We start from the raw sequence: 23,811 nt of genomic DNA, 5'->3' as shown, positions 1-23,811 counted from the left end.
TATATCTCTGGTTCTCCAGACTGGGAGGATCAACTGAATAGCACAGAAGAATTTTAAAAAACATTCCTTAGTGTTATGGACTTTTTTTAAATGTAAAGAAACTGTGTGGGTTTCTAGGCCTTTGCGTATATTGTAGATGTGTTCAGCCCATCTCACCTTGGCACATCTACTGGTTTTCCCAACATAAAATAAACCACATGCACACTCCAGGATGTATATAACATTTCTGGAGTGGCACGTGATGAATTCCCTTATTGGGTATACCTGGCCATTCACTTTAAATTCAGTTATTTTTCTCAAAGAAGATTTCACAGTCTTACACATAAGGCAGTCACCACAACGGTGAAAACCCTTGGTCCTTATGCTTTGCCTGGACTCACTCTCTATACTGCTCCTAACCAGTTGGTCCTTTAGAGAAGGTGCCCTTCTATATACGAAGACAGGCTTCTCTGGTAACAAGGGTCCAAGAATTGTATCTTGTTTGAGGATGTTCCAATTGGATCGGAACACCCGCTCTATTCCCTTGTGTGACTGATTGAATTGACTGATGAAGGCCCACTGGAATTTTCCATTCCTCAACTCTTTTGATTTGCTTTTGGTTTCCAATAAAGTGTTTCTCTCTATATTGGATTCTCTTGATCTTGCTTTATCCAATAAACTGGTGGAGTAGCCTTTATTGATGAAACGGTTCGAAATCTCATCAAGTTGTTGATCACAGATATGTATATCCGTGCAATTCCTTTTAATTCTTGCAAACTGGCTGAAGGGGATCCCATCCAGCCAGTTTGCATGGTGCTCACTCGTTCTATCTATAAAGCCATTTGAGTCTGTGCTCTTCCTATATGTTTTGGTGTTGACCTTCCCATTGGTAATATAAATACTCAAATCCAAAAAAGAAACCTCCATGTCACTGATGGTGAAGGTGAACTTGATTGATATGTCATTAGTGTTAAGCTCATCATTATCCCCCCTCCACACAAAAAACACGTCGTCAATATAACGCTGCCATGACACCAGGCCCGACACCATCGAAATAGAAATAATTATTCAGTAAAATAAATTTGATACTGTCCAGAATAAACTCTTTCAATATTTCGCTCATAGCTCTATGAGCGAAATATTGAAAGAGTTTAATCTGGACAGTATCAAATTTATTTTACTGAATAATTATTTCTATTTCGATGGTACGTTTTATTTGCAACGTGTCGGCACTGCCATGGGCACCAGGTTCGCCCCCAGCTATGCAAATTTGTTCATGGCCTACTGGGAGGAAACATACATCTGGCCCGGTGGCGAGCTGGGGTCGGGCCTGGTGTCATGGCAGCGTTATATTGACGACGTGTTTTTTGTGTGGAGGGGGGATAATGCTTCCCTTCAACTTTTTTGTGATGAGCTTAACACTAATGACATGTCAATCAAGTTCACCTTCACCATCAGTGACATGGAGGTTTCTTTTTTGGATTTGAGTATTTATATTGCCAATGGGAAGGTCAACACCAAAACATATAGGAAGAGCACAGACTCAAATGGCTTTATAGATAGAACGAGTGAGCACCATGCAAACTGGCTGGATGGGATCCCCTTCAGCCAGTTTGCAAGAATTAAAAGGAATTGCACGGATATACATACCTGTGATCAACAACTTGATGAGATTTCGAACCGTTTCATCAATAAAGGCTACTCCACCAGTTTATTGGATAAAGCAAGATCAAGAGTATCCAATATAGAGAGAAACACTTTATTGGAAACCAAAAGCAAATCAAAAGAGTTGAGGAATGGAAAATTCCAGTGGGCCTTCATCAGTCAATTCAATCAGTCACACAAGGGAATAGAGCGGGTGTTCCAATCCAATTGGAACATCCTCAAACAAGATACAATTCTTGGACCCTTGTTACCAGAGAAGCCTGTCTTCGTATATAGAAGGGCACCTTCTCTAAAGGACCAACTGGTTAGGAGCAGTATAGAGAGTGAGTCCAGGCAAAGCATAAGGACCAAGGGTTTTCACCGTTGTGGTGACTGCCTTATGTGTAAGACTGTGAAATCTTCTTTGAATTTAAAGTGAATGGCCAGGTATACCCAATAAGGGAATTCATCACGTGCCACTCCAGAAATGTTATATACATCCTGGAGTGTGCATGTGGTTTATTTTATGTTGGGAGAACCAGTAGATGTGCCAAGGTGAGATGGGCTGAACACATCTACAATATACGCAAAGGCCTAGAAACCCACACAGTTTCTTCACATTTTAAAAAAGTCCATAACACTAAGGAATGTTTTTTAAAATTCTTCTGTGCTATTCAGTTGATCCTCCCAGTCTGGAGAACCAGAGATATAGATAAAAGACTGGCACAGGCTGAGATGAGGTGGATTCACCGTTTGGGGACCCTTGTTCCGAGGGGCCTAAACGGTGAATTTGAACTCAAATGTTTTTTACCCTAACCAATTTTAATTTGTATATTAACTGTTATGGTTTATTTATACTTGTTTATTATTCTATTTTTTTGTATATACCTGGACTGAGCCCTAGGGCATGTGGACTTTTTCCTGCTATGGACATTGTATACCACCTTGCTGAAAGAATTGTGCGACTGATCATCGAGTGGAACGCACGAGGGAGGACATTTCCGGCATTGGTGGAACGCATATGGACCGCAGAGGACTTCCGCTTCCGGCAACGTGTCCGATAACGGAAGTGCGTCACCGGGTTTTTGCCGATTAGCGGCAATGAACTCCAGCTGAGGACACTCTGTTTTAGGGTTTAAATAAGGGGACTCGAGCCATTGTAAACCACGCTTCTGACGATGGACCAACGGTCCGAAACGCGTAGAGCGTGGCTCGTGTTTGCTGTGTGTCTCGTGGGCTGATCCAATCCTCTGGGTGGACCTCTTGTATTGGGAGCCGTGTATCCGGAACCGGGACCCATCCTCACCACATACATCGGGTGTCAGAGGTTTCCCCCCCTTTTTGTGCCATCTGGATTGGTGATATACCCCACTGAGTATATGTTATGCTGTTTTAACTTTGTCTTTCTGTAAGTGGAACCTTGAAAGAATAAAAAGCTGTCTTTATTTTAAGGACGTCTACACTATATTTGTTCCTTATAAGTATCTCTCAATGTTGTCCCCTGCAACAGGGACTAGAGAGATACTTTTTTTCAGGTGTTCACGGTTATTCAGAAAAGATATAAGAACGGATGATCGACTATTCTAAAAGGACTGAGCTGGATGCCTATGACCATTCCACTGGCAATTATTTCATCCATTATTAGGGTGATTTGTTTTTATATTATTATTGTTGCACTGATAAAAGGTCTTCTCCTTTTTCATGGTGGTTGGAGAGCGCTATTATCTGTTCACACTATCTTCTTCCAAATTTGCTACTCCTAATTAGCAGCTGGAAATAAAAAATATCAAATATAAAATGTATAAATTCAGCTGTGTCATAAAATATTATATATACTCTATATGTATTTGGCCTGAGGAAAGGGCAGAAGCCCTGAAACAGCTGTAGCCTGTTCAATACATTTTTCACTGCATTTTACTGTCTCCAGTTCTCCAGTGCCGTTCTTTTGCTGGACTTACATGATGAATTTTTGAACTGGCACGGAGCGAGTTGTTTCAAGAGCCTGGGAGTGCCGACTGCCTTGCAAGTATATATATATATATATATATATATATATATATATTATATAAACTAATTGAACAGCTAAAATTACATATAAAACAATAATAAAGAAATACCACTAATATGATTGACATGATAGATCACGGGAACGTGCATTATTTTCCAACATCCCCACACTCCCAGCATAACCACATGCCTGAACTACTTCCAGATGTCACCAAAACCTCATCATGCAGCTACAGCATCACTCACAGAGATGCTGCTCACAGGGAAGCAGCACAGCTCTGCCTCACTGAAAGCAGCACATCACTGCCTCACTGACAGCAGCACATCACTGCATCACTGACAGCCACACATCCCTGCCTCACTGACAGCAGCACATCCCTGACTCACTGACAGCAGCACATCCCTACCTCACTGACAGCAGCACATCACTGTCTCAATGACAGCAGCACATCCCTGCCTCACTGACAGCAGCACATCCCTGCCTCACTGACAGCAGCACCTCCCTGCCTCACTGACAGCAGCACATCCCTGCCGCACTGACAGGGATACAAATTTCTGACAAAGAAACTTCAAGTTTTATTCACATACTTATTCATTTACTATAATGCTAATTAAACAGCTTATTCTTATCTATTTTTTTTCGTCACAACAGGATCCATGTTATAAGTAGAGATGGGCATGTTCGGTTCTCAGAGAACCGAACCCTACCGGACTTCACGTCACGAGCCCGGATCCGACTCAGGCTTGGGTTTTCCCGCCTGACTCGGAAGCCAGAACGAGGCAAAATGTCATCATCCTGCTGTCGGATTCTCGCGGGGTTTGGATTCCATTTAAGGAGCCGCACGTCCCCGCCATTTTCACTCTGGCATTGGAGAGTGTAGAGAGAGGACATGTCTCCATCTTCAGTGTCTGTGTCTTGTGCTGCATCTGTCCAGTCACAGCGGTTGTGTCATCTGCTGCCATATGTCCAGTGCTGCTGTATAAGTCCCTTACAGTGTTGCTGTGTTGTGCTGCATCAGTTCAGTGGTGGTGTATTGTGCTGCATCAGTCCATTAACAGTGGTTTTGTCCTCTGCAGCCACATGTCCAGTGCTGCTGTATAAGTCCAGTCCAGTGGTGCTGTGTTGTCCTGCATCAGTTCAGTGGTGGTGTGTTGTGCTGCATCAGTCCAGTCACAGTGGTGGTGTCCTCTGCTGCCATATGTCCAGTGCTGCTGTATAAGTCCAGTATATTGCAGTGGTGCTGTGTTGTCCTGTGTCAGTCCAGTGGTGGTGTTCCTGTGCTGCCGTTTATGTCCAGTGGTACTGCTGTATAAATCCAGTGATCATGCCATATAAGTCCAGTGATCCTGCCGTATAATTACAGTGGTACTGGCGTATAAGTCCAGTGATCCTGCCGTATAATTCCAGTAGTACTGGTGTATAAGTCCAGTGATCCTGCTAAATACGTCCATTGATACTGCCGTATATGTCCAGTGGTACTGCTGTATAAATCCAGTGATCCTGCCATATAAGTCCAGTGATCCTGCCGTATAATTACAGTGGTACTGGCGTATAAGTCCAGTGATCCTGCCGTATATGTCCATTGATACTGCCATATATGTCCAGCGGTACTGCCGTATAAATCCAGTAATCCTGCCGTATAATTCCAGTGGTACTGGCGTATAAGTCCAGTGATCCTACCATATATGTCCATTGATACTGCCGTATATGTCCAGCGGTACTGCCGTATAAATCCAGTGATCCTGCCGTATAAATCCAGTGATTCTGCCATATAATTACAGTGGTACTGGTGTATAAGTCCAGTCCAGTGATACTGCCGTATATGTCCAGTGATGCTGCCGTATATATGTACATTGATACTGCCGTATATGTCCAGCGGTACTGCCATATATGTCCAGCGGTACTGCCATATAAATCCAGTGACCCTGCCATATAATTCCAGTGGTACTGGCATATAAGTCCAGTGATCCTGCTGTATATGTCCATTGATATTGCCGTACATGTCCAGCGGTACTGCCGTATAAATCCAGTGATCCTGCCGTATAAGTCCAGTGATCCTGCCGTATAATTCCAGTGATCCTGCCGTATATGTCCAGTGGTACTGCCATATAATTCCAGTAATACTGCCGTATATATGTATACCCTGTTGCAAAGCAGATTACTGAGACCATAACAACTATGCTGGTATTAGACATGCGTCCGGAATCTGCCATTAGTGCAGTGGGACTGCAGTGCCAACCCTAGATGGGCCAGGTGTTTGTTCTGCACACTTGTGTCGCTTAGCTTAGTCATACAGCTACCTCATTGCTCTCTTTTACTTCTTGGCATGATGTGCTGTTTGGGTTCTATTTTTTTTTTAAGTGCCATCCTGTCTGACACTGCAATGCCACTCCTAGATGGGCCAATTGTTTGTGTCGCTTAGCTTAGTCATACAGCTACCTCATTGCACCTCTTTTTCATCTTTGCATGATGTGCAGTTTGAGGCCTTTTTTATATCTGCTCTCCTATCTGACACTGCAGTGCCACTCCTAGATGGGCCAATTGTTTGTGTCGCTTAGCTTAGTCATACAGCTACCTCATTGCACCTCTTTTTCATCTTTGAATGATGTGCTGTTTGGAGCCTTTTTTTTTATATCTGCCCTCTTGTCTGACACTGCAGTGCCACTTCTAGATGGTCCAATTGTTTGTGTCGCTTAGCTTAGTCATACAGCTACCTCATTGCACCTCTTTTTCTTCTTTGCATGATGTGCTGTTTGGGGCCTTTTTTTATTTCTGCCATCCTGTCTGCCACTGCAGTGCCACTCCTAGATGGGCCAGGTGTTTCTGCCACACACTTGTGTCGCTTAGCTTCGTCATACAGCAACCTCGTATCTCTTTTTCTTCTTTGCATGATGTGCTGTTTGGAGTCTAGTTTTTATAAGTGCCATCCTGTCTGCAACTGCAATGCCACTGCTAAATGGGCCAGGTGTTTGTGCCGCACACTTGTGTTGCTTAGCTTAGTTATACAGCCACCTCAGTGTAACCTTTTGGCCTAAAAACAATATTGTGAGGTGTTCAGAATAAACTGGAAATGAATGGAAATTAATGTTATTGAGGTTAATAATACCGTAGGATCAAAATTACCCACATTCTGTGATTTTAGCTGTTTTTTGTGGGGGGGTTCTCTAAAAATCATCCAGATCCAAAACCAAAACACGAAAGGGTGGTTTTGGCAAAACCAAGCCAAAACCAAAACACGAGCGGGGAATTAGAACCAAAACCAAAACACAGAACACGAAAAGTGCCCGCCGCACATCTCTAGTTATGAGATAGATATACCATTATTGAGTGTGTAGTCACATTCTAATATACGCATGCATTGTGTGGTTGAACGCCACTGGTCTTTTGCATATATCAAAGCGTGTGCACGTGCTCCAAACTAGATTATATATTGTAAAAATGACATGGTAGTCTTCTTGCATCAGGGAGGAAAATCAGGGTCACCTTTGGTGTGTCACAGTCTACCTACTGTAAAAGAGGACACTGCAAGATTTGCACATTTTTTTTTTAATAAACTCCATAACAGCAGATGTAAATATTGCTATCCCAGTCAGGGCCTAATTCAGACCTGATTGTAGCAGCAACTTTGTTAGCAGATGGGCAAAAACATGTGCACTGCAGGGGCGGGGGGGGGGGGGGGGGGGGGGCAGATATAACATGTGCAGAGAGAGCTAGATTTGGGTGGGTTATATTGTTTCTGTGCAGGGTAAATACTGGCTGCTTTATTTTTACACTGCAATTTAGATTTCAGTTTTAACACACCCCACCCAAATCTAACCCTCTCTGCACATGTTATATCTGCCCCCCCTCCCCCGCCTGCAGTGCACACGGTTTTGCCCATCTGCTAACAAAGTTGCTGCTACAATCAGGTCTGAATTAGGCCCTCAGCCCTTAACCCACAATAATGTAGAAATGTAAAGCACAACAGTAATTTGGAATTTAAAATTGATCATCATTTATTGATAATTGTAAACAGAGGATAGAAAAAAATGTTGGCAAGAGACAGAACAGCATCATACTGGGATAAAAAGGGGAAACAAAGTTACTCGCCTAAGTGAGAATAAAGAAACCCCACCTGCAGCCGTCTACGGTTTCTACCAAAAATGTAATAAGCACACAGTTAACAATTGAACAAATTTGAAATGGGAAAGGGGAAGAAGGCAAAGCTAGTGGAGAGCTCATAGGAAAACATCAAAAAACTATTAATTAAACCAGGGACGGACTGGGGTCCAAATACGTTCCTGTCAAGCGTGTGTGCGTTTGTCAATGACACGTGTGCACCCGGAAAGGGATTGCGCGTGCAATAGCGACAGGGGCATGGACTTGAAGCAAGCCCCATTTGCATGGAAATGGGTGGGGGTGTGCCGCGAGTCAGGGGGCGTGGATTCACGGCACGCCTCCATTCCCATGGAGGGGGAAGGGGAGCATCTACAACAGAGATCCGGAGGTTGCACTATGCGCGGCCTTCCCGCTCTCAGACTGATAGGACCGGCCCGCCAGAGATCCGGAGGTTGCACTATGCGCGGCCTTCCCGCTCTCTGAATGATAGGACCGGCCCGCCAGCCCATCGGCCCTTCTGGCATTTGCCAGAAGTGCCAGATGGGCAGTCAAGCCCTGGATTAAACCCAAACCAGAGTAGCTTGCTCTAAAATAATAATGCACATGTAATTATCTCTCTCTCTCTTTCTATATATATATATATATATATATATATATAAACCAGAGAGCTCAGCACTCACCATAGTAAACTCGCTCACCTTAATACATAAATAAATAAATAAATAAATAAATAATTGATGGAGTTTTGGTTAATGGATTGATCAGTGTATTTAGGCTTGCAGTCCAACATCAAGGGACTCCATCTCACTGCAAGTCCTGCTGGACCACTCTTGATATAATATAGAATGGACTTTGAATATTCATATCCATATATATACATGGCTTGTTTGAAACATTTTGAATAATAATGAAAAAAAAACAATATGTATACATAAAAATCAATGAAACGCTCAACAAGGAGCAGCGCCTAGATCTGTTTATAAACTGAATTGATCTTAAACAACAAAAACTCCTTTTCGAGAACAAAACCCCTAAATATGGAATTTATTCTGACTGCAGATTTCAGATGTTTCATACTTATTTTTAGATTTTGTAGATACTGTACTCCTCAAAAATTCACAAACACATTAGTGTGATCTTTTCACACTGTACCAACTGCAAAATAATACAGAAAGTCTTATCCACATATGTAGTTGTTAATATTTTCAAGCATACAGATTAACAATTTGGTGGATGGAGTTAGTGCTCCAAGTCTCCACATACAAATAGGCCTTTCATCATAACAGCATGATGATGACCAGATGCCTAGCTGCCCACACAATCAGCCCTAAATCATAAGTATTACATTTGTATTTCCATTATTGTTTGGTAAATGGGCCCCTATGTGTGAAAAACACTATCCAGTGGTAGAATGTTTGAGTGGTTGGCCCAGGTGCAAAAATATAATTTGGGCCCACCTCCACCATCCCAACCCAAGTTCACAATATGCCACACATTAATGGGTGACAGGGTGGCAGAGGGAGGCACTGGGTGACGGGGAGACAGTGGGTGATGGGTACAAGTACAAATTCCTGCACCGTGCAGAGAACAGGGGACATGTACAGTACCTTGGTGGGGCAGGAACACATTGGTCTCTGCTTTGTCTGTGACAGGGGCACCCATCCACTGTGCTTGCTCAGTTTGGCACTCAGCCAGGATAACTCTGACAGTGCCAGTTACACCGATTGTGAGCTTCCTTTAATTCAGACAGTAGTGATTCAGATAAAATGTACAGCTGTCTGTTAATCAGAGGCAGTATGTAGCTAGGATCATCAGCACTGGAAGGTGGCAGGACTCTTCTTTTCAAGATAATACAAAACAAACTGAGTGTTACCCAACAGCGCACTGCCTGATGGTCTAAATCAATGTGGGGGAAAGAAAACAATGATGGTCTCAAAGTGCTGAAAAGTCAATATACTGACAAAACCAGTGTGTAAAAAGTCCTTCTCAGTCTCTTGCAGTATTCTTCTGAAAAAGTCCTCTTTAAAGTCCAACGTCCCTCAAAAGACAAAAATGGAACAGTAATATCGTGTGATCAGTGGCGGATCTTGCCACGGGCAAGCAGGACTTTTGCCCGGGGCGCCGCCTTCCGGAGGGCGCTGGCGCCATCCGGAGAGCGCCGCACCGTGGCAAGATCCGCCACTGCTGCCCGCTGTGTCCCTGTCCGCCTCCGCTGCCGTCCCCGTCCCGATCCCCGTCCCCGTCCGCCTCCTTAAGGGAACTAGACGCTATGCGTCTAGTTTCCCTTCCTGGAGAGTAACTTTGCTGAGTGGTGCGCGATGACGTCATCGCGCACCGCACAGCAAAGGTCCTCTCTACGAAGGGAACTAGACTCATAGCGTCTAGTTTCCCTTCGTGGAGAGGACCTTTTGCTGTGCGGTGCGCGATGACGTCATTGCGCACCGCTCAGCATTCAAGCGGCGCTTTTAATGTACAGGGGGCGTAATTGACCACGCCCCCTGTATTAGGCCACGCCCCATTTCCTGCCCGGGGCGCTCTGCGCCCTTGAACCGGCCCTGCGTGTGATATGTCTCTACTTTTGTTTTGCTTCGATGTGTTCTTTAGAGGGTATAGAGATTAATCGTACCTTACTCACGTCTTAGCGTGTTACTCTCATCATATAAAGGTATCTTTATAGCCTGGATCCTCCCGCCAAGGTAAAAGGTCACAAGCAGTACCTCACATCTCACAGGATCTTGCGTATGGAGACAGGAATTGGAAAAACAACCAATCAGATCAAACTATCCTGAAGGGGTCTCTTTCCTATAATATTATTTAGGATGGGTATAGGTTTGCATACCATACATACATCCCTAAGTACTGATATGAACACATAAAGGTATCTTTGATGGGCTTCTCCATAATATGTAGGTTATGAATCAGAAACTAGAGATAGAGAAACACTAGGAATATGGGTGTACCCCACTCACAATATTCCATGTAAAGATACGTCCATAGCGGTTTCTTTTAAGACTTCTATGGTCCTTTATTGCAATGGATAGTTTCTCCCGATCCCATAGGTATCAAACATTTGAACAAAATTATGTACCAGGGGCCTAATTCAGAGATGATCGCAGCAGCAAAATTGTTAGCAGTTGGGTTAAACCATGTGCACTGCAGGGGGGTAGATATAACATGTGCAGAGAAAGTTAGATTTGAGTGGGTTATTTTGTTTCTGTGCAGGGTAAATACTGGCTGCTTTATTTTTACACTGCAATTTAGATTTCAGTTTGAACACACCCCACCCAAATCTAACTCTCTCTGCACATGTTATATCTGCCTCCCCTGCTGCTGCGATCATCTCTGAATTACCCCCACAAGTGTATGTAGAGATACAAGAAAATAATTTATTTAGATAATTTTTTTAGCCGATAATGGAATCCAAGGATATCATCTGTAAACAAAGTTAAGTTGTTAGAATAGCACTATAGGTTGAACTCGATGGACAATGGTCTTTTTTCAACTTTAACAACTATGTAACTATGTAAGTACATTGTACAGATGTCTGTTTTACTTAGATATTAAAAAGAACTACTGTACTGTATGTATTAATGACATGGTACAGAAGCCATTCTTCCCACATTACTTATTTTCTCCCTGACTAAAATGCTGTTCTTCAGATCTTCCCACTTATCACCTATTAATGTATATTTATGATATCAATCTGTTAATAAAAGTAATTGCTGCGCTTTATTATGAAATATTATGTTTGTCCTCATGATTTATAGTGTTCATTTGAATGTTGATATATGTTTTTAAATAAAATTAATATAACTGCCACAGTGATCACAGCACTCAGTAAAATATGGACATCTGAAATAAGCCAAAGTTCACTGATGAAAAGTTCTCAATATAAGAATATTCTTTACTATGGATAATACAAATTATTCCCAAATCATTATTTACATTGCATCTCTAGTTACTAAACTATGTTTGTGACTCACCTTAGACAATGTGGTAACTACAAAATATTTCTACTTTACTGTACTATATACTGGGCTAGATGCATCATCGCTTGGAAAGTGATAAAATGGAGAGTGGAAAAGTACCAGCCAATCAGCTCCTAACTGACATTTTTCAAACACAGACTGTGACATGGTAGTTAGGAGCTGATTGGCTGGTACTTTTTCACTCTCCATTTTATCACTTTCAAAGCGATGATGCATCTAGCCCACTATCTTGAAGAGTAGAAAGAGATAGGAAATGAAGAGACTGCCCCTATAAGCTGTCCTGCTTAATGAATATGTATACATAATTAAAAATAAAATAAATGTCATCATTCATGGCCTTTCATTATTATTATGATTAATAATAATAATAATAATAATAATAATAATAATAATTATTATTATTATTAGATTAAGTTGGCAGTCACTAAATAAGGGCTTATAACCAAACAATGAAAACAATACAATTGGGCAGTGGGAGACAGCCATTACTGTTGTGCCTATGCCTAGGGGTGCCCTGACCCCTAAGTTCACCCCTGTATATAATTATTGAGGAAACCAATCGTTATGCTGAGTAAAGCATGGGGAGCAGTAATACCCCATCATCTGCGACACTAGCAGCTGGTTACGTGACCCATGGGGTTGCGCAAGCCGACCGCCGCATCTGCTACAAAGAGGCCAGGAAATCTCCATCCAAGGATGGAGATCCTGGCCAGGTCCCTCACTAACAAAGGCAGGGACACACCTCCATTTTGGGAAACAGAGGCCGTCACTGCCCGCTACCCAGCCCCAAATTACATCAGACCGTCAATTACTGACAGCCTGTAATTTTGGCTTACATTTTCTACTCACCCGCTGCACTTTGCAATTTGCGGAGCTATTATTTTCTGCAAAATAAAATGACAATGGCAAAACCCATCTACAGTACAATTTAGAATGTAAGTTGCTGTACAATAACCATACAGCAAAGGCGTCAATAAGGTGTCAGCCAGGATATAGCCCAAACACATTACCGCTAACTGAGAGGCACTTCCCAGAATCCACTGGATCCAATAGATAATAGATAAAATACAGCAAGAACATGTGCCACGTGCATCTCAAGCAGCGATGAAAGGAGCAAAGAAATTCCTAAAGAAGCATAGGATTTCTGCAAAAGAGTGTGCAATGCTGTCCTCCGTGCTGCACAGTTTAATTTTTTTATTAAAATTGTGTAAAAATAAATTTAAATATAGTTTTCCTAATTCATGAATTTTTTTCATTTAGTAAAGTTTCAAGAAAAATATTAAAAAGAGGAAAATATGTTTTTTCCATATAATAGTATAAAATAATATAATATAATAATTTATTTTTTAAATATACATATTACACAGAATGAAGTCAGAATAATATACTTTATATTACATAAAGTGACAAAGGATGCTGTGGAATCACTAGCACTTTTACTTTCAGGATATTTGATGATGTACTGTAGATATATTTCACCTTTAGATAAAAAGCCAATACTGTATGTCATTAGAAGGCCATCATTAGAAAAGTTTGCCTTCACATAGGAAATGTCAAATGCAGCCTGCAGCTTTCCAATGGGCAAGCAATAGTGACATGCCATTCACTTTGGCCTTTAGTTTTACCAACAAAATAGCAAACCTTATGTAAGAAAAATTAAAAGTTAAACATTTATGTAATATAGCCTAATTATAGGTTGCGGGAAACAATTTTCTATTTTTGTTTCTATTTGGACATTTTCATTTTTATCATAAATATGCAATTCGTTATTTAAACAAACTGCACTGCAGTTGCAGACTGTGCCTAATTTCCAAGAATAATCCCAAATTTTAAATATTTGTCTGTGGGAATTCCCTAAATTTCTATATTTACTAACAGTAAAATATAATTTATCTTCGGCAGGGGCAGTTTAAGATAGGAGGTGGCCCTGTGCAGTCACCATTCAGGCCCACCCAGGGCCGGCAATAGAACTCTTGGAGCCCGTCACACTGAAATCTCTAGGCCCCCCCAACCACCCATATATATATATATATATATATATTTATTTATTTATACTGTACACACACATATATACACTAAAGACCCACCAGGACTTTGCACGAGAGGTCCCAATGGAGATGTGGGACCTAGTATAATACAGTTAGATACCAGGTAAAACACAATCACAATTACTGTAAATATTATGCACAATTCAATTCAATGTTCAAGAGTATTGTACTCCTTCGGCATTGATGTTTACTTGCAACCCAGTGTTACAGACCTCTGTCTCTCAGCGAAATGCTAGGTCTACATCAGGGATGTGCGGTGAGCTAAATGGTTAAGGAGGCACTGGCTAGCCCCATGACCAGATTTACATGCGATATATGAGCCAAACGGTACATCTGGACATTATACACAGGTGCAGTAGGAAATTTGGTGAGTTCTGAACAGAGATGTGCGGAAAAGATAGACAGGCGAGGCACTGCCTCACCTGCCATTGACGTTTTACTCCAGAGTTTTGACTAGAAAAATGATTAGTATAATGCAAAGAAGATATTTCAAACATATTATTAGTATTTTTCATATACTTTATACAGTAAAAACTCTGGTGCAAATGTTAGTATGACAGGAAAGGCTCTGCCTCACCTGCCTCACCCCACCGCACGTCACTGGTCTACGTATCCAAAATATATACAGCTATTTAAACTTGTATAGAGTCTAGAGTCACAAAGAAATTTACTGCAGATAATATGCACAATTTATAGTTCAAGAGTAATGTACTTCTTCAGCATTAATCATAATTAGCAGCAATACAGAAATAATAGCAGTACTGGGCTGCCGTTTAAACCTGTAGATGAGTTAGGTGGTCCCTGTTACATGTTGGCAGCGCAGGGATCAGATGCACCTAGATTAAACATACTGCAAGTGCCACTGAAAATAGAAGAAGGTTAATGAAATATGCTGAATGACTAGTGAGGTTAAATCCCTTCAGTATACGATATATTGATACTGTGCCTGACTGAGATGTGCCAATACAGCTAAGGATGTTCCCAATGTCCACAACGGGTGGTTTTCCCTTCCGTAAATCGACATGAAGCCAGGAATCGGCATGCGGTCAGCTGACTGTGACTGCTCCTCAGTGGCGGCAAGACACAGGGAAAGGCCGGTGCAGTGTCAATGACTTGACGTTGCGATGCCGGCAACAGGACATGACCAAGTCACACGGTGGGTGGGACCGGACCATGTGACATCGTGGGTGGGGGAGTGGGGGGCTTGAAGTGCGGTCGGCCTGTTAATTTTTTTTTCAGTCATTTGGCAGGCGAGCAGTTTATTAAGTATTAATAGGCTCTGAGGCTCATTTTTCATGTAATTGATACTCGGGGCCTGGGATGGGTGTCCCTTTTGTCCCCCCTGTTGCCGGGCCTAGGCCCACCCTTTCCCCAGCGCATGCACCAAGTAGACCTTAGCACTGTGTCGGTGCAACTTTGCCAGTGATTTCTCTACTGTGCATGCACAAATCTCCAGGAAAATAGTGCAGACACAATTTTCATGGTGATTTCCACACATACAGTCAATGAGGAAGGAATAGTCTATTTTAGCACCCATTATATATACTTATTATATTTTCAGTACATAATATTAAATTATCTATAATTACAGTACTAATTGGACTTTTAATGAATTTCTATTAAAATCCAAGACATTGAAATTAGGATTGTGATACATATGCATCACGTTTTTTATTTCGTTAGGTGCTATTCAGCAGTTGCTAGGTAACCAAGCTACAAGTCCTGGATGTATTACAGTAACTTGACCACACTTTGCGCGCTCTCTCTCTCTCTTTCTTTCTCTCGCTCTCTCTCACTCTTTCTTTCTTTCTCTCTCTCTCTCTCCCCTCTTTCCTCTTCTCTCCTCTCCTCTTCTCTCAGAGATGTAAGGAAAGAAATTAAGTGGAGAGAGATAAAGTACCAACCGATCAGATTCTAACTGTCATTTCTCTCACACTGTAAAAATACACACTGTAAAATAATAGCTTGATACGTCTCCCCCTCTGTCTCCTTCTGGGGCTTTCAACAGCCTCCTATTGATTGGTGCCTGTTGCTCTATATGGCAACTACAGTAGGAGATCATTGTGGGTTATAGAGTTATGCTGTGGCTGTTCTCACATATTATTGAGCTCTATAGTTGTTTCAAATGGGCTATTATTGATTAATAAAGATGAATATTACTTTCTGTTATTTTAGGCTGACACTGACGCTATCCTGCCCTATGGATCTGAAGAATTTTCCCATGGATGTGCAGACTTGTATAATGCAACTGGAAAGCTGTAAGTGAGAAAGAAAACCTGAAATAATGATTCCATCAAAAGATTATTAAACTTAAAATACATGATGCATGATGTCATCAGCCCAACGATTACATACCTGGTTCCGATAACTGCAGCGGCTCCAGCACCTGTCCACATTTTAACCATGTCAACATAATAACCTCTGATATCGCTATTGTCAACTGTATTCCTGCATCCCAGTTGGAGGTGGGGATGGCAACCCCCCCCCCCCCCCCCCCCACACACACACACACACACACATCGGTGTATGCAAGAAACAGCATCGGTGCCCAATCTTTACTTAAAATAGGGGCATTGTTTTATGGGAAAGGGGCGTAGCCCCAAAATAATACCAATTTATATTAGGCTGCGCAGTAGTCTCCATTATTCAAATTACGCCACACAGTTGAGCCCCTTTTACACATTTCACCAGGTGGAGCCCCTTTTACACATTACGCTAGGTAGAGCCCCTGTCACACATTATGCCAGGCAGAGTCCCCTTTTACACATTATGGCAGGCAGAGCCCCCTTTTGCATATTATGGCAGGCAGAGCTCCCTTTCACTCATGAAGGCAAACAGTGCCCCCTTTTACACATTACGACAGGCAGAATCATGAGAGAGAGAGAGGAGGGAGAGAGATAGTGTTGTGAAGGAGAGAAAGAAAGGTGGCAAGTAAAGAGACAGAGTGTGGTGGGAAGGAGACAGAGACGGGTGGGAGGGGGTGAGAGGAGAGAGAGGTGGGAGAGGGATAGATATGCTGCTGCTAAATTTACTTGAGCGGCGGCAGGCAGCAGCAGCAGCTAGGCTCCAGTGCCTGGAGGCTAGCCTGAGCACATAGGGGAGAGACACGCACACAGGTATCTATGTAATGGTGGCAGCAGTGCAGTCACCTGGTAGCGATGGTGGCAGAGCTGAGCTTCCTCTTCTTGGGAGTGTAGGTGACATTGTCAGCATCGGCGGATGTCCCTGTTTAAACTTGTTCTCCTGGCAAACCGTGTGGCTCCCTGCCAGGAGGAGGCGCGTTCCTGGTCCAACCTGCATGCTGGAAGGACACAGGGCTGCTGCATGAGTGGAGGAGGAGCGAGGATGAGCAAGCCGGAGCACGCAGGGAGACTGAGGGCGGGATGTATGTAACATACATGGTCGCCCCTCGCCACCCACCGCAGCAATGTACTAACATATGTGATTAACATCGCAATGCGGTGATGGAGGCTCCCTGCGATACCTGTGAAGTGGTGTGCGGGGGATCTCCGTCATCTCCCTGGGCTCTCCCTCTCCTCCATGGCCGGAAATTCGGCAGCAGGCTGTCCCGGGCGCCTCTTCCTCCTCCATGCAGCCGGAAGGAACTCCAGCTGTGTTGCTAGGGGGAAGAGGAGTTTAGCTTCTGGGACCAGGGCTGCCTGGAAGAAGGTATGCCAAGGGGAGGGGGGTTGGTGTCTGTAGTGCGGGGCGGCGGGAAGAGGCGGCCGGCGATAAGAAGCCAATAGGCTTCTACAGGGGCAAAAACGCGGCAGCCGGGGGTTAGTACATATGAAAATGCAATAAAACTCCCAAAAATGGGGGTTTTATCGCATTTTCCCTTTAGTATATCCCGCCCTGAGACTGCTGCCCAGCACTGCCGGCTATTGTATATCAGAACGATGCAGGAAGCTGGATGCAACACTTCAGTTATAAAATGTAGCTGGTATCACTGCAGCTGGCGGCAGCCAATCGGGGTGTATGCGGATGGTGCGCCCACAGGACAAGTGCGCTGTGTGCTAAGCACCATCCACCCACACCTAGTTACGGCCCTGCACCTCAATAAACATAATATATACATTTATAGAGGACACACTGGCTGACACATTGCTTCTCGTCGCTAGGGAGATATCGGCATCGACTGTCTCTACTTTCCATAGTGCCCTATAAGAAATAGGGTTGGGGTCATGTCTGGGAGAGTAATGGGGGTGTGGAAATGTGCAGGGGGGGTGGGGTTACAGGGGTCTCACTCTGTCCAATCATTGGGGTGAGATCCTGGAGATGTCAAAATGCTGCAGCCTTCTTGGTGACCCCTGCACACTGTCACATCCTGCCTGGCTTGCTCCTGACTCCCCTACACACACTCACATGTTGGGGGGGAAATAGAGGCATGGCCCCGGGCTTGTGGGGTGGGATTACAATAGTCTTACTATGCAGTAACTGGGAGACCCTAGATATGTCACACTGCTGCTTCCTACTTGGTGACCCTGCACACGGTCCACACTGCCTGGCATCTTCCTCACACACACATACACACACATGTGGGGGAGGAACGGGGCGTGGTGATGGGCAGTGGGGGCAAGGTTACAGCAGTCTCACTGTGCAGTCACAGGGGGGAGATCCCGGACATGTCACACTGCTGCTGCAGCTTTCTTGGTGACCCGTGCACACCGTCACACTAAGAATGCAAAATTGATTTCTCACAAATATTTAAAATGCCCGCTCTAATATATACCGTATTTGCCGTACGTTGTGGCCGTACAATGGTGACAATGACAGGTACTGTAATGGCACTAATACTAATACTAATGGCACTCATGTGAAACCGGTAACAATAAATGCACACAGGGGTATACTTTTATACATTTTACAACTTTCTCCTCGCCCCCTCCCCCCTTCTTATGCATACCTTGATAAATACTCCCTATCCAAATCTCTTATCAGGTCATAATATACAGTATGTCACAAATCTGATGTTCTTTTACGTTTTATTTGGTGTGTGGAAGGGGGTAGTCTTATACGGCGAGTATATAACAAACTCTATATTTTGAGTGGAAATGTTGGGGCTTGTCTTATACGCCCAGTCGTCTTATACGCCGGCAAATACGGTATTCTAAATGCCTGCAACTCTTATTACCATATCCCATGAATGTGCGCTATACATCGCAAAACACTGCATCCCATAAGAGAAAACAATACACCCACACATTATCTGAGTTCCAAAGCTCATTGATGTATATATTTGTAATTAAAAGGATATGGATTCAATATATATTACAAAGTACAGTATACCTATAGTTACATGATTACAACTCACACAGTAAGCAGTTAATACATATAGTTACATACAGTTACATGCCATTACATACAGTTTCAGTTACAGGCCAGCGATACAATTACCATTCCCTCCAATGCATCTTATGTCTCTCTCTCTCTCTGTAAATAAATACAGGAACTGATCTGGCAGCAAGTCCATCATCCTCTGAGACCAAAAAGCCACTGAGCTTCTGTGTGATCAATGTGTTATCTAGTTTCTGGGGGAGGGGTTCACGATGAGTCACCAGTCCCTTTGTATATGCTGAACAGGTTCAGCCTTGGGGATGTCCAAAGGGGCTGGCCTGAGTTTCCTGTTCATTACCTGTTCTAATAAGAGTGATTTTTTTAGCTTTCATACATGTAATCATAATTATCCGCTGCAATGTCCCACAACTTCACAACAAGCATCAAATGAATCTACACATCAATCTGGTTGCTTCAATAGTAAACATGACCGGTCTATCTGGTTTCGTTCAAATAATACACATACATGACACTCCATCATATACAATTCTAAATCATCATGATGTCTGGCGCTTGATACCACCACAATTATGTACTGCATGAAATAAGTGTCGAATCCATCTCTGTGGCATGTCCGTGTAAATGCGGGTGTTACCATATATTGCTGTGCTCGCTGTGCATATTTGCAAGTATAGCGACTTATATGTGCGTAGTTTGTATGTTCTCTTTATGTCATATTTTTTTGACTTCGACAACACCCTACCTGCCATCCTACAGTCTCCCCTATACACACTCACATGTCGGGGAGAAATGGGAGCATGGCCCTGTGCATGCGGAACAGAGTATCATGAGCACTCAAACCAGTGGGTTCTCTGGTGGTGTAATCTGCTGCTCCCTGCCATCTAGCGGATCAACAACAGTAACTTACATTACTGTTGCCTCCTCAGTGTCAACTCAGCAGATGCCTAAAATACCCAGAAGTACCACATCACAACAGAAGGAGGGGGGCCAAGCACACAGCTGAAACACGCTCCGCCTGATCAGCGCTGCCACGGCAGTAATATTGCTGCCTGCAGGTATCATAACAGAGTCGGACAATTTAGGTGGATGCAGATGGTGCGCCCACAGGACAAATGCGCTGTGTGCAAGGCACCATCTGCACACACCTAGTTATGGCCCTGACACACACACACACACACACACACACACACACACACACACACACACACGCACACAAACACACATAATAGGTATCAAAGTAAATAATTTTGTCCTGTTATTAAAGAGTTACTTTTTCATATGCTTTTCTCCAGACCCAATTTTACTAACATTTGGGGCTCACGTTGAGATTCCTGCAGGCTCCCACAATACATCTACCCACAGTTTCCAAAAACTATATAGAAATGGAATCCCGTCACAGTGCTAGCATACAAGGGTGTACTGTAGCTACCATAAGTGCAGTAAGTGCAGCTGCAATGGGGCCTTGAGCTGAGAAGGGCCAATATTCCCTGTCCAAGCTACATGTGTTATATTCATTTTGCACAATTGGTAAATAGATAGAGGCCCTTACAATCTTTTGACTTGGGGCCTACAAGTTGGGCGGAGGTGCAGGTTCCCGGCCAAACTCTTTTTTTTAAAGCGGCAATCATATACAAGGCAAAAAAAAAGGCTTCTTTAAAAAAATGTCAGAGTTCGGCCGGGAATTCACACCTCCAGCCAACTGGGACTTCATTACATCCATCCCCATATATCGTTATGACCCTGGACCTGCTTATTGTACTATGGTATAAAATGAACTGGAGGCAGGGGCGTAGCCAGAACTTTGTGGGCAGTAGCAGATCTTGGGGCCCACAAACAGGGCCGGTTCCGGGGCTTCTTGCGCCTCGGGCGGCATTAGGGGGTGTGGCTTCATACAGGGGGCGTGGTCAGTTATGCCCCCTGTACTGTAGTAGGATGTGCGGTGCGCGATGACGTCATCGCGCACCGCACAGCAAAGGTCCTCTCCACGAAGGAAAACTAGACGCTACGCGTCTAGTTTCCCTTCGTGGGCTGCCCGCTGTGAAGGGAAACTAGACGCTATGCGTCTAGCTTCCCTTCCTGGAGAGGACCTTAACTGTAATGATGTGTAGTGCGCGTTGACGTCATCGCGTACCGCACAGCAAAGGTCCTCTCCACGAAGGGAACTAGACGCTTAGCGTCTATTTTTCCTTTGTGGAGAGGACCTTTGCTGTGCGGTGCGCGATGACGTCATTGCGCACCGCACATCCTACTACAGTACAGGGGGCATAACTAACCACACACCCTGTATGAAGCCACACCCCCTAATGCCGCCCGGGGCGCAAGAAGCCCCGGAACCGGCCCTGTTTGTGGGCCCCATAGCCACATTTTGAAGGGGCCCCTCTCCCAATTCTTCTAGAGAAACACCTCTCTGCAACAGTTGTTACTGTTATGTTATGCCCCATAATAGTGCCCTAGTTCACGTTATGTCACATTATAAGGCTGCCATTACACATTATGCCACCCACTACCCCCCCATTTAAATTATGACATACCGCATCCCTAGTTCATGTTATGCAGCATTATAATGCCCTCCAGTTCATTTTATACCACATTACAATGAGCAGGTCCAGGGTTATACCTAAATATATTGCAGGCTAGAAGGCAAACATTTGTAAGGGCCTCCTTGTATCACCCAATAGTGAAAAATGTATATAACACATGTAACTATGACAGGGAAGGTGGGCCCCTTTCAGCTCTGGGCCCCATAGCAGCTGCACTCCCTGCACCTATGGTAGCTACGCCCTTGACTGGAGGTTATTATAAAGTTACATAATATGAGCTGGGGCACTGTTATTTAAACATGCTTGGAATAGGCATATGAATATCCTTACAAGAACTAATGATCAAATAGGATTGAGATTACCTAAGGATAAAAAAGGGGGCAGACTAGATGGGCCAAGTGGTTCTTATCTGTCAAATTCCTGGACATACCCTGTGCAACGGATCCAGCGATGATGGGCTCAGCTCAGAGCCGGCCCTAGCCAATATGATGCCCTAGGCAAGATTTTGGCTGGTGCCCCCTAGCACTACCACTGGTTCCGCCTCTGACCTGGCACCTCTTTCCCAGCACCATCACCCCTCATCCATAGCAGTCCTTATTTTGGGGTTTGTACCCCCTATATTTTAAAAAGGAACAGTTCGCACATTTGGCGCACAGCCCAAAAAGGGGTGTGTTTTTGCTGGCAAGGGGCATGGCCACACAATAGTAACCCCAATTCCAATTACGCCACACAGTACTGCAACTTTATTCACATTTTGATCATGCGATAGTGTCCATAATTCATATTACATCCCACAGTAGTATCTCTTTACCTTATAAACGATACTCCTCACAGTAGAGCCCCTTATTCACATTACATCACACTGAATTGCTCCTTATTCACATTACACCACACCCTATTGCTCTTTATTCACATTAGACGACACAGTAGTGCCCTTTCTATATGCAATGACACATAGTAGAGCACCTTATACACATAATGGCACAGAGTAATGCCTCTTACACATATGAGACACATTATTAATGTCCTTATAAACATAATGCACCTTACACATTATGACCACCTATATTAATGTCCTTTTACACATAATGTCCCTTACACATATGCCGCACATTATTAGTGCCCCTATACGCATAATGACACACATACAGTAGTATGCCGCACATTAGTAATGCCCTTATACACATAATGACACACATAGTGCACCTTACACATAAGTTGCACATTATTAATGCATTTTTACATGACACACATAATGCTCCTTACACATATTACGAACACTACTGCACAACCAACCCACTCACATGCACACAACACTCACACTGCCACTTACACTGTTACCTCTGCCTCTGCTTGAATACAGATGTGTCCTCATATATCTTGCCTCAATGCTAACGTCTGGCACATTTTTTTTATGAAAATGCATCTTATTTGCATTGGTATGTGGCTAGGATGCACAAGCAGCTTCTGTTGATTAAAATTATACGCAGCCTGCCTATATACTGTGTGAGACTGTGGCTGTATCTGCATATGAAATGCTACACACAGAATATAGGCATGCCGCATATCATTTTAATCAGCAGAAGCTGCTGATGCCCCTAGGCATATCAAATGCCCTAGGCAATTGCCTAGTTTGCCTATGCCTATGGCCGGCTCTGGCTCAGCTTTGATGTCAGACAGCCACCCTTCGTTCGCTTGGACACGCCTGCGTTTTCCTTACCATTCCCCGAAAACGGCTCAAACAGTGAGTTGCCGCCCCGGAACGCCTTCCTGCAGTCATTCTTATTGTAGTCGCTGCTGCGACCGCTTTCTTCGTAGTCAGAGTCATTGCCCAGCGACGGCCATCGCTGGGCAATGCCGCACGTGCGCATTACAGCCCCCGCGTATGCGCAGCAGTGACCCAGTCGCAGCTGTGCGAAGGAAAGCACGCTGCGATCGGGTCGGAATGACCCCCAGAATGCATATGTGGTGACACAAGCAAAACTGGTTTCTTGTGTAACATCAGTTTACATGCACGCTATCAGCATTACAAACACTATACTTTTGTCTTGCCTCATACCCACTTTCAAAACATAAGTATTGCCAGTGGGTATGAGGCCTAAATTAGTTTTTTTTTATTTAAAATGGACTGTAATGTATTAGACTGTACATATTGGGACAGAGGCAGAGTTGAGAACAACTAATTTTTTTTATGTATGTTATGTTGT

The 23,811-nt window shown here is 43.6% G+C and overlaps 1 protein-coding gene across 1 annotated transcript in view; it reads left to right on the top strand.

Moving 5' to 3' along the window:
* The window catches only part of GLRA3 (glycine receptor alpha 3), a 334,324-nt gene that overhangs the window by 225,227 nt on the left and 85,286 nt on the right, over positions 1-23,811 (top strand). The window contains exon 5 of the mRNA XM_063920651.1: positions 15,942-16,024. Coding sequence (XP_063776721.1) covers positions 15,942-16,024 — 83 coding nt within the window. The remainder of the gene's footprint in view (positions 1-15,941; positions 16,025-23,811) is intronic.

Source organism: Pseudophryne corroboree, chromosome 1 (assembly GCF_028390025.1).
Source record: "Pseudophryne corroboree isolate aPseCor3 chromosome 1, aPseCor3.hap2, whole genome shotgun sequence".
NCBI classification, from domain to species: domain Eukaryota; kingdom Metazoa; phylum Chordata; class Amphibia; order Anura; family Myobatrachidae; genus Pseudophryne; species Pseudophryne corroboree.
The sequence above is the reverse complement of the archived record's forward strand: the minus strand, read 5'-3'. Positions and strand labels throughout refer to the sequence as shown.